Source organism: Hippocampus guttulatus, chromosome 9 (assembly GCF_054856545.1).
Source record: "Hippocampus guttulatus isolate MCC_2025c chromosome 9, RoL_Hgut_1.0, whole genome shotgun sequence".
NCBI lineage: Eukaryota > Metazoa > Chordata > Actinopteri > Syngnathiformes > Syngnathidae > Hippocampus > Hippocampus guttulatus.
The window spans coordinates 329491-341589 of NC_141269.1; the positions used below are offsets into that span (position 1 = coordinate 329491).

Genomic DNA, 12099 nt, shown 5'->3' on the forward strand with positions numbered 1-12099 from the left:
AAGCGACTGTCCCTCATGGATGGATGAAGTATATATTTCTATCTACTTCCAAAAATACTAAGGTCCAAATCGAATGCCTGAGGCCAACAAATGCGTTTGAGCCGTTTTTCTCCCCCTTTTTTAAATCTAGATTTTTCATCTGAAAAATTATAGTAGCTTCAAAGTCTGTGGCAAAAAAAAAACACATTTTGAGGTCTACTTTTTATTGGACACCAGCGTGTATGTTTTCATGTGATCATTCTTTATACAGTAGCAGAGAAGGAAGGGAAAGTACCTTGAAACTGCATATTTCCATGTCATTTTAATGAGCCGCATCACATTTACAACTACAACATTGATAAATATACGTGTTTTACACACACACACACACACACACCACACACCACTGATCATAGAAAAGAGAAACTTTGTTTTTCTTTTCCATTCGGTGCCATTTAAATACTTCAACTGAGTCAGTGTTTAGGTACATGACATATCCTGCATGTGTAAGTACAAGCAGGGTGTAAGTAAATTCAGAGGGGAAAAAAAAGTTTTGTTGAATTTGTCTGGCAATATTTGACACACCGCGTTTTTCTCAGTGTGAACAACTTTGATTTTGAAAACAAACAATTGCTTTATTTCGTCACAACTACAAGCAAGATTAAAAAAAAAAGAACACGAAGCGTGATCTTTTATGGGTTTGAATCGCTGGCATTTCTTAAGTGCACGTACACACGGAGGTCCTTTTTGTTAGACGAAAGACAGGAATGACAGAAGTACTGTAGAGGAATGCCAGGAGGAGCATCAGAGGAGAAGGGCAGAAGTCTGTTGGAATAACATCAGAGAAAAGAATGACAGAAAAACAGAAGGAGAAACCATTGACGGGGGACTAGCAGGAAACTCAGAATGTCAGCAGAATATGAGGAAAACGGAAAAGAAAAATCTTTCTTTATCCAGCAAACAAGTAGTATTGCACAGTGCCGAAACCCAACTCCAATGCACAAGTAGCCCGCAGTGTAACATTTCGTTGAGTTTTTTGTTTGTTTGGTTTTGTTCCTTGTTGCGCAAGAACAGTTAAGATTAAACGAGGTTGGAGAACAGGAACGTGGAGCCTTTGAACTCGTCTTGATCGGGAACTTCCAGGTTGACATCGCCGGAGACAAAGTTAAGACCCCCCAGCGTGCCGTGTTTTTGCTTTGGCTCATTCTCGCTTTCTCCCCGCGTGGGGAAAACGGTCACCAAGTATCCGTCCGACGTATCGGCGGCTCTTTTCTGGGAATACGACCAGCGGCCGTCGTTTAAAGTGTGAGCGGCCTTCTCGGCGTGGCTCGGATACAAGATGGCGTCCGCGTTCAGCGGGGGGCCGCTGAGTGGGGGGCCCCTCAGCTGACCCGTCACATCCCTGGAGGTCGAGGGCAGCTGGAGGTCCAGGTCGGACCCTCTGCTTCTGGGGATGTGGTACTTCCCGGTGAAGTCGTCAATGTTGAGGTCCGAACGTGTGAAATCCACGTAGCGGCCCAAGTCGGCGTCCGGCGAGGCCCCGGACCTTCCCTCAAAGCGGGAATGAGTCGAGTCCCGGTCCAAGTCGAGCCCGGGCAGCGGCACGCCGGAGCCGCCGTGCAACGACTTCCTGAATTTGAGCGTCGAGCCGTCCACCTCCAGATCGGGAGTTCTGAGCTTGGCGTTGGGTCCTGACACACTCACATCTGCTCCGTCGAGGTCGATGGCATCCGTGTCTACATGCGGCATGGTTGGTTTCAAGTTTGGACCTCTCACGTCGGGGAAACGGAGGTCTGGACCCTGCGCCCCGCCATTAAGGCCCGTGTCACACCCTGCGGACATCTTCATCTGAGGCTTCCTGTATTTTATGTCTGAGGTGTTCCGGTCCGTCGTCGGGGCTTTGAGGTCCATGTTCGGCAAGCCTGCTTTCGGGGTGTCCCAAGATCCTTTGACTTTTGGCGCTCTGACATTTACTTCGGCGTTGGGTCCTTTGAGCTTGCCGTGATATTTGGGGGATTTGACGTTGGGTCCGGACAACTCCACATCCGGCACCTTCAAATGCGGCTTCCTGTATTTGCCCGACGGTCTTCCGAAATCCACGTCTGGCGCACCGATATCAAAGTCTGGACCATCGATGTCTGGTCCATTCAGGGTTGGCAGATTGACTTTGGGAAGTTTGACTCTGGGCATTTTCATTTTTGCTTTGGGTGAGCCCATGTTGATATCGGGACTGTTGACGTCGAGTCCGCCTTTGAGTTTTGGTGCTTTCAGGTTTAAGTCTGGAGTCTTGACGTCCAAGTCTGGAGCACTGAGGTCCATCTTTGGCGCCTTGAGGTCGAGTTTGGGGCTCTTCACGTCCAGCTTTGGCATACTCCCGTTTGGCTTCTTGAGTTTCCCACCAATGTCTAGATCCAAGTTCGGTTTGGAACCTTTGAGGTTGACCGTGGGAGCGTTGATGTCCAGATCCGGAGCATCAAGATCGACATCCAGGTCTGGACCTTTAAGGCTCGGACGCCTCAATTTGGGTATCCTCAGCTTGCGAAACTTGAATTTAGTTTTCGGGGATCCGATGTTGATGTCTGGAGTTTTTACATCTAACTTTGGAGCTTTAAGGTCCGCGTTGGGTAAATCCAAATCTGGGCCGTCAAAGCCACCTTTTATCTTTGGAGCTTTCAGATTAAGATCTGGACCATCCAGATCCGGCAAGTCCAAACGTGGCCCTTTGAGGTCTAGTTTGGGACTTTTGAAATCAAATTTTGGCATTTTCAGATCGGGGGCGTTTATCCCACCGCGGAGATTAGGACCGCTGAGGTCCAGGTTGGGACCACCTATCTTTGGACCATCGAGGTCCAAATCTGGCATGTTCAAGTTTGGCTTTTTGAACTTTCCATCAATGTCAACATTTGGCATCCCTAAGTCAGCGTTGGGACCTTTGAGTTTTAAGGTGGGCGCGTTGGCGTTCATGTCCAGACCATCGATGTCTGCATCGAGGTCAGGACCTTTTAGGCTCGGACGATGGAATTTAGGCATCTTTAATTTGGGCTTCTTCAATTTTGCCTTTGGTGAACCCATATTGATGTCAGGAGTTTTCAGATCTAACTTGCCACCTCTAAGATCTGCATTAGGCAAGTCCCAGTCGGGGCCATTCAGGCCACCTTTTATCTTTGGAGCTTTCAGGTTGAGGTCTGGACCCTGAAGATCAGGCAAATCCAAGTTTGGGCTTTTGACGTCCAGTGTGGGGGTCTTAAGATCAAGCGTAGGCATTTTCAGATCCGGTGCATTTATTCCACCGTGGAGTTTCGGGCCGCTGAGGTCCAGGTTAGGAGACTTAAGGCCTAGGTCGGGGCCGTCCAGATCAAAATCTGGCATGTTCAAGTTTGGCTTTTTGAACTTTCCATCAATGTCAATTTTTGGCATCCCTAAGTCAGCGTTGGGACCTTTGAGTTTTAAGGCGGGTGCGTTGATGTCCATGTCCAGACCATCAACGTCGGCATCGAGGTCGGGACCTTTTAGGCTGGGCCACTTGAATTTTGGCATCTTTAATTTGGGTTTCTTCAATTTTGCCTTTGGTGAACCCATATTGATGTCAGGAGTTTTCAGATCTAACTTGCCACCTCTAAGATCTGCATTAGGCAAGTCCCAGTCCGGGCCATTCAGGCCACCTTTTATCTTTGGAGCTTTCAGGTTGAGGTCTGGACCCTGAAGATCAGGCAAATCCAAGTTTGGGCTTTTGACGTCCAGTGTGGGGGTCTTAAGATCAAGCGTAGGCATTTTCAGATCCGGTGCGTTCATTCCACCGTGGAGTTTCGGACGGCTGAAGTCCAGGTTAGGAGTCTTAAGGTCTAGGTCGGGACCGTCCAGATCAAAATCTGGCATGTTCAAGTTTGGCTTTTTGAACTTTCCACCAATATCAACTTTTGGCATCCCCAAGTCAGCTTTGGGACCTTTGAGTTTTAACGTGGGTGCATTGGCGTCCATGTCCAGACCATCAACGTCGGCATCAAGGTCAGGAACTTTAAGGCTTGGACGCTTGAATTTTGGCATCTTCAGTTTTGGAAACTTAAATTTGGTCTTTGGTGAGCCAATGTTAATGTCTGGAGTTTTCATATCTAACTTGGGCGTTGTAAGGTCCGCTTTGGGCAAGTCCACGTCAGGGCCATGGATTCCACCTTTTAACTCGGGAGCTTTCACATTCAGGTCTGGGGCATGAATATCTGGCAGATCCAAATTTGGGCTTTTGAAGTGCAGTGTGGGGGACTTGAGACCGAGCTTAGGCATCTTAAGATCTGGTGCGTTTAAGCCACCGTGGAGGTCCAGCTCAGGAGACTTGAGGTCTGGGTTCGGGCCAACGACATGATACATGGGCATCCCTAAGTCAGCTTTGGGACCTTTGAGTTTTAATTTGGGTGCCTTGACGTGCATGTCCAGACCATCCAAGTCTGCATCAACGGCGGGACCTTGCAGGCTTGGACGGCCAAATTTGGGAATCTTGGTTTTGGGCAAGTTTACTTTGGCATTTGGTCGGTTCAAATCTAACTTGGGAGCTTTAAGGTCTGCGTCCCAGTCGGGGCCATCAAGGCCACCTTTGAACTTGGGAGCTTTCAGGTTCAGGTCGGGGCCATTAAGATCGGGCATGTTCAGTTTACCTGATGGCATGTCCAAATTTGGGCTTTTGAGGTCAAGTTTGGGGCCCTTGAGACGGAGTCTGGGCATTTCCAGATCAGATGCACCGACTCCACCGCTAAGATCCGGACCACTGATGCCCAAGTCCGGAGATCTGAGGTCCAGGTTGGGGCCATCAAGATCATGATCAGGCATCCCGAAATCAGCACCGGGACCGCCGAGTTTGAATTTGGGTGCATCGATGTCCATGTCCAGACCATCCAAGTGTCCGCCGAGCTCAGGTCCTTTGAGGTTAGGGCGGCTAAATTTGGGCATTTTTGGAGCATCCATCTCTAAGCCTTTGAGGTCCAAGTCAGGACCATCGAAGGCACCTTCTATCTTTGGACTTTTCAGACTCCAGTCGGTGGTATTCAGACCTCTGATGTTTGGCTCTGAAAGTCTGACATCCGGACTCGAAATGCCCATGCCAGGCAGATCCCCATCAAAGCGCGGAACCTCAACAGTTGGTAAACCAAACTTTGGCATGGAGAACTTGGGCGCTTTGAACTTTCCAGGGGGCACTTTGGAGCGAACCGCTGGGATTGGCGCGGTGACCCCCTGCGGGTGAAGATTTGGCTCGGCGAAATCCCCTCTGACCCCAGGCGCTTTGACGTCAAAGTCACCCGAGGGGCCGTCCACATCTAACGTGGACCCCGACCCCCGAAGACCCGATCGTGCACTGCGACCATCCAGATCAAACCGGGGCGCATTTAATCGAGACGATGGTCCGGCCAGATGCGTAGTCGGTGACGTGTCATAACCGTCCAGATCAAATTCCGCATCGCCGTTAGAAAGGCGGTACGTTTGGAACCTCCCTTCGGTGCCTCCGAGGGCCATTGCGGCGTCCACGTCATCTCCATTGTCATAAATTCCAGAGACGAGTCCAGCTTGCGCCCGACCGCCATAGTTCAGCCGCCGCGGCACCTGAACCCGTCTGCCGGCTTTCACCCGGCCCGCGCCCGGAGGCGGGAGGTTCAGGTCGGCCCCCTGTGCAAATGCCCCCGACGCGTAGGCGGCGCGACCGGTCTCCGAGCCGGCGCTGAAACGCCGGACGAGCGCGGCGGGGCTCAGGCGTCCGAAGTCCACCCCCAGGCGAGGCAAGTCCGAGTCTCGCTTGGTCTTGCGTCCGGCGGCGTGAGGCGGCGTCTGCACAAAGTCCCTCGGGTTCTCGCCATCGGGCGAGTCCTTCCGCATGAAGCGCTTGATTTTGGCGTTGTAGAGCTTGCTGTAAGAATCGCCCAGCATCTGAGAACAAACAGACAAAAGTGCGGCGTGACGACACCGGCGGTCCGCGGGGCGCTCGGCCGCCTTCACCGTTCACAAATCCGCGAGGACGCCGCGAGGTACCGCCCAAAAAGCGCTCGCTCGGAGCAAAGTAGCGAGTGGCCTTTTGGACGATGGCGTTTTGCCACAAGCGACCCGTCCGTCGGCCATTTCTTTTTGGGCGGGGCCGCCGAGTTTCCCGATGGGCGGCGACGCTCGTCGAAGTGGCCACTTTACCATTTCAGGACTGACGGCCAACCGGTCCAGGTTCCCCGTGCTCTTGCTCACGTTGTTCCTGGTGAGCACTTGGATTCTGTCATCGTACGGCTCCATCAGCTTCAGGACCCCCATCACCTCCTCTTTGCTCAGTTGGTCGAACTTGATGGCGGCGCCGACCACTTCGTCCCCTGAGGAAGGCAAACGGACACCGGTGGGGCGGGGGGGCCGGGACAAAGTGTCCGTCTCGGTCCTCGGAAGCCCCGGCCAAAATGAACTTCAAGCGGCACCCCTTGTCTTTTGAGGGTTTTGCATGGTGGACGCGTGGCAGAAATTTCATGTTGCCAAATGCTCCAAAATTCACCGGTTGTGTTTTAAGACAAGCAAGCGATGGGACTCGACCGCACATTTGCCTTTCGAGGACCCCCCCGAGACAACGGCCGCGAGAACCCGAAAGACCAAGCGGCAAACTCGCTGTGTCAGGTGGAGAGTGGAGAGAAAAAAAAATTTCCCCGCAAGCATTGAAAATGGCTCCTTCGAGCCCAAATGGCTGACTCGGAGGTTTTTTTTGCTCACGCTGCTCAGGGGCGGAATTTTCCAAATAGCATCTCCGGACTTTTTGTGAGGGTCTGCTCATTCGCGACATGACTGCCGGGCGAATTTTTGGGGCTCCGTTCGCAGGCGATATTTTCTCAACGCGGCTGCAAAAATGTGTTTGGATTGCGGGCGAGCGCAGAACGAGAAGGACGGCGTTTCGAACCTTCCCTCAGCTTCTGATTAGCTCCATCCACGTCGTCGATGTTGGCAATGACCAAGGCTCCCCGCTCGGATCGCTCCAACGTCAGGGCGTCCGTGAGTCTGCGCTTGCCGGATATAGCGGCCTGGGGGAGTGGGGGGGGGGGGGGGGCGTGTCAATCACAAGCGGGCAGATGGACTCTTTGACTCGGGACCGTTTGTTACCATCGGTCGTCACGGGTGTCGTGTCTCACTGTGACGAATGAACCTGCGGGACGGGAGGAAAAACAAAACATCTGCTGAAACCGACCCGGATGCTTGATTTGGGTTTTGTTTTTTTTTAATGCCAGACTCTTGTCATCTTATGCCTCTTTGCTTATGAGTCAATGAGTCTCACCGCGTGATGTTCAAAAATAGTTTGGTGACAAAAGAAGGAAAAAAAAATTTCCTTCGGCAGCGACGTAAGAGCCCCGTTGGAGTTGGGGGCCGTGTCTTTTTTTCGGGAATTTTCTTGCACGCGTTAGGAGTCACCTGTCCACCGGGTCGATCGGTCGAAAGCGGTGGCGGGAGCTGATTATTTCGTCATTGTTTTTTTCCTTCTTAACTCTCCCGGAGGTACGACTCGGGAAATGTCGTCAAAAGCGGCTCCCGTTCAATTTCGGCCGCGGAAACGGGATCCGGGGCTGTTTTTTTGCAAACACACACGACCGAAGGAATTTTCTCCGCAGCCTCTTCAATTTTGGCCGCCTGGGACTTTTCCTCTTAGGACAGACAAATTGGTGCCGGTTGGTAAAACCGGCGTCGGGGCAATTTTTCTTTTCTCTCTTTGCGCCGGCGCTACCGAGCGTGCTGTCGGGGCTCGGTGAATCTCGACATTTTCATTCCAATCGCTGGGTTTTCGACCGCGAAGAGCAAAACCCCAAAACAAAGTCATTCCGTCACCATGAAAACAAATTCCAAAGCGAACGGCTGACTTTGCGCGCGCGCGCGCGTGAGAACAAGTGAGCTCGTTAGTGCCGGTCGGCCCACGCGGGAAGGTCGGCCGGCGGCGGGAATGCGCGGCGCAGCGTCAGCGAGGAAAAACGAGTTTATCGGGAGCGCGGCGATGTTTTGGGGCGTTTCCCACCCCCGCCGGAGCCCCGTCGAGTTTGATCGGCGCTCAAGAATGCCCGCAATGCGGCGCGCCGAGATGAAAGAACACGCCTGGCGCTCGGAAAAAGTTCTTCTCCGTGGGCCAAAAGCGCGCGGGCGGAAACGGGAGGCTCGGCCGGAGCGGCGAAAATGGAAGGCAAAGGAGCCACCGGTCGCAAGGGCATGCCCCGCCTCGCTTCCCGGGCCAGGAGAAAAGGACAAAAGGAGCGAGACGCCGCCCGTCGCCCGCTCCGACCGAGTCCGGGCTCCCAAACGCAACGCAACTCGCTCGCCAAGCGGCCGCTCGATTGAGTGAGAAACGCTTTTGTTTGCCAAAAGGTCTTCAATAATGAGCTTCATTTGCTTGCGATGCATTTAGCGGGTGTGCGCGTGGGTGTTGCGAGTGCTCCGCTGCAATGATTTACTTTTTCAGGATTATTTCATTTCTCGTCTTTTGCCGTTGCTTCGTTTCAAAGATTTGCCGTTGGTCCTCGCAAGCCATCAACTCGGCGCCCACATTTTTCGGACATAGCTCCGACAAACTGCGCGCGCCAAAATATCTCAAGACGGACAATTTGTCCAATGATTCTTGGTTGTACTGTTTTGCTCTGAAAGGGTTGAAGAAAAAGCTGACCCCCCCCCCCCCACACACACAATTTCTTCCACGTATTGCACTTTTTTTTCCATTTCCACTCTCGCCACGTATTGGCGTCTAACTTTGCCAACTAAAACATGAGAATGTAAAACAACAGATCATCATTTGGGTTGCTGTTGAGTTCTTTTGCTGTAAAATCACTTTTTCTTTCATTTTCACAAGTAGCGATGGTGGCCAATTTATGGCGCTTTGAAGAACAGAAACTTGCCAATGTACATCGACCATCGATGTTTTTTTTTTTTATTTGGGGGGGCGGGGGGGGGGGGGCAAATGTCAGGTATCAAAAGTACCAGTGGTATTTATTGGTAACGGTGACTACTCGAGAATAGAGTCCAGCGATCCCTCGTTATTTCACGTTTCGTTTATCGCGGCTTCGGTGCATCGCGGATTTTTTGTCAAAGGTATTCATTAAAAAAATGTAATAAAGTAAAATTGAAGTCCGCGAAAAGCGGTGAGAGTCAGGAAAACAACAGCGAGGCGCAGAGAGCAACATCTACGCCAGCACATGTATATGTTGACTGTATTTTGTTATTCATGCACTAACCTAACTTGTACATGTTGAAATCGGCGAGCATACAGCGTTGAGTCACGTTAACTCTGGTCCCTCCGCCATTGATTACTACTAAATGAACTTCTACATGCATGGATACCATAGAAATATTTTTTATACTCATACACACGTACATGTACCTATACGGTGGGGGGTCGCTACTTCGCGGTGATAAACGAGGGATTACTGTACTCGCACGGGTATCGGTCTGAACCCCCCCCCCCCCCCCCATTCCTCCAAAACAAAACAGAAAAAGTGTGAGCGAACATCACAAATGTTCGCACGTTCCTCAATCTGGCCGGCAGGAAATCAAAACACGACGACACGCTCAATCTGGGACCTGGTCCCAGCGTGATCCTTTTTTTTGGGGGGGGGGGGGGCACACGAGATTGCGGCGCAAACAAAGCGTCGGCGTTGCATTCCGAGCAGGTTGGAAAAGCGGCCGCACCGAGTGGGACTTTTCTTCGCAGCTTCTCGCTCGACGGCGATCGGCACACGCGCAAATTCGCTCGGCGGCGCAAAGTGCAACAACCTCCGCGACGGCAACGCCCGGCCGGGACGTCCTTTTCCGGAACGCGGCGACAAAATCGCAACTGACCTGACGCACCATCGGCGTGCGTGCGCGGGAATCCGTCCGTCCGTCCGTGTGTGAGCGCGCGCGCGCGTCTGAGCAGGAATGCGGGCGGCGGCGGGGAACAGGTGGACCACATGAGCGCCTGAAAGCGGACAAACGGGTTACGCCCGCGTCGAACGGGCCACGCCCCTCAAACGCAGCCGCAGGTGAATGAGACACGCCCCTTCAGGTGAGCGAGGTGACGGGGGACGCACGCACACGCCGCGCGTGTGATTTTTTGCGTGCGCGTATCGGTGCGGCTCTGACTACACGTGACGGTGTCGTGTGCGCGTGCGCGCGTCTCCCTTTCGGTGCCCGTACTGTCTGCGGCGCATTCGGCGTCCGGCCGCGTGTCAAGGCGTCGTCGTCGTGTGCATTCGGTAGCGGCGCGTGCATTTCGGTGTCCGCGTGTAATGCGCGTCTCCGCGTTTGTTCGCGTCAATGGTGCGCGTGTCGCTTCGCCGACGCGGCGTGTGCGCGTTTATGGTACAAGTCGACCCGTCTTGCGTGCGTGCGTGTCAAAACGTAGACTTGGTCGCGTTGTCTGCGTGCGCGCGCGTCTACGGGACGAGTCATCTGCTTTAGGGTGCGCGTGTATTTCTCATCCGTGTACATGGCGTGCGTTTGTGCGCGCGTGAGAAAGGGCCGCACCCCGGCGGGTGTTAATTGCGGGCGTTGACGGTGAGTCAGCGCAATGGCCCGCGCGCGAGACGCACGCGACGGCTGACGTAAGTGGGCGCGAAATGGCGCACGAGCGGCGGCGAGGCGAGCGAGACTTGAAGCCGCACGCGCGGTGGCCGACGTGGGCGCGAGACGGGACCTTTGCAAGACTTTGCTTTGGTGCGGAGTCGTCCAACTTGGCCGCACGTCATGAGCAAAACTCGAATGGCGTTGCAATTTGGTGCGACTCCGCATCGATCTTCAGAGGAACTCTTGAAATGGTTGTCAACCGGTGGACTTCCCGGGCCATATTTGGGCGGGGCCTTTTTTAGGTCGCTCTCCTCGCGATGGGCCTGCCTGCCAAATTTCAGCTTGTTCAGTCACGCTGGCTTCTGGGTCGCATTTCTTTTGGGGGGGGGGGGGGGCAACATGACATAGAAGTGGTTACTCCAAAGTGGAATTGCAAAACATTTCCGCCTTTTCCGGTGCGTCTCCTCATGATAGATTTGCCCGCCAAATTTCAGCTTGTTCAGTCACAGCGGCCCTCTGGAGCCGAATTTCCAAGTCAAACACACACAAAAGAGTCGACTTTGAACACGACTTGATCACAGGACGAACGTGTCGTCGTGTGTGTGCCCAAGAACAAGTTCGTCTTCCAACATGATTTTTTCTTTCCGAACACAAAAATAAGTCACACTCTTCTCATCGTCACGAAAACATCAACTACAAGTGTCACAAACAATATATACTGTATATATGCCTATATATATTTTTTTTTGGTGGGGGGGGGGGGGGTCTTCTAGCTGTGACTTTTTTTGTGCCGCCATTGCAGAGATGGAGAATTTAACCACACGAGTGCTCGCAAAGCTATGAATGGGTCGGCACTTGAATTCGCAGCTCTGCTTACCTTTGAGTGTTTCACACAGCGCGGTGCGGCAGCGAGACTTGAAAGTGACCGCGGGGAATCCAGGCAGCTGAGCTTCCAAGTCACGGGCCCAGATACTCTGTTGTGTGTGTGTGTGTGTGTGGGGGGGGGGGGGGGGTTATGCAAATGATGTCAGGAAAGAAAAGATTGCTTTGGAGTTCACTTGACGGGCTCTCCGAACACTCAAATCAAAAATCAATGGCGGCTTCGACACCAAAATAGCGTCGCCTTTCAAAGGCCTTCGAGTGAAAAGCTGGACGCGAGTCTGATTTCCTTTCCCAGAAGACAGGACGGGCCGCCACTCCTCGTTTGTACTTTGCGCTGATCGGCCGGCGCGATTGACGACAGGAAGCGTCTCCGCGGCGACGGCAAGCAACAACGTGCGGCGACACTCACCGCGCAACAGGAATGACGGCGCCGCCTCCACCTGCCGGAACCAACGCCGCCCTCTCGTCGGACAAAGCGACTCATCCGCCGGCGGGGCGACCCGCGCTGAAAAAAAAAAAAAAAAAGATTTGAAAATGGATCGAAATGCCACCGCGCGATCTGCCTCCAGCCATCCAATGTGAGACATTGTGATTTCCTGCGCTCGGGCCCGTTTTGTTTCGCGCACGCAAAAACGCGACATCCCGAAACCAAGGGAAAGCGGCCGGCGGCGAGAACCGGCGGCGTGACAAAGTCGCGCTCGGGAAAACACTCGGGGCCGAGCG

At 53.1% G+C, this 12099-nt stretch overlaps 1 protein-coding gene across 4 annotated transcripts; it reads right to left on the reverse strand.

Annotated features, from left to right (window-relative positions):
• Window positions 1-186: 186 nt before the first annotated feature.
• LOC147199647 (uncharacterized) lies at window positions 187-11960 on the reverse strand. Of its 4 annotated transcripts, none has more exons than XM_086119688.1 (7): window positions 11786-11960; window positions 11372-11468; window positions 10625-10869; window positions 7081-7123; window positions 6881-7001; window positions 6142-6311; window positions 187-5886 (listed from the first exon to the last, which is right to left on the reverse strand). In XM_086119688.1, the coding sequence occupies exons 4-7, from the start codon at window positions 7081-7083 to the stop codon at window positions 1060-1062; spliced, it is 5121 nt and encodes a 1706-aa protein (XP_085975814.1). In that variant the 5' UTR covers window positions 7084-7123; window positions 10625-10869; window positions 11372-11468; window positions 11786-11960; the 3' UTR covers window positions 187-1059. The 4 variants fall into 4 exon arrangements, with proteins under 4 accessions (XP_085975814.1, XP_085975812.1, XP_085975811.1 ...); XM_086119686.1 differs by having other exon boundaries at window positions 9799-10869; XM_086119685.1 differs by having other exon boundaries at window positions 9790-10869.
• Window positions 11961-12099: the final 139 nt, after the last annotated feature.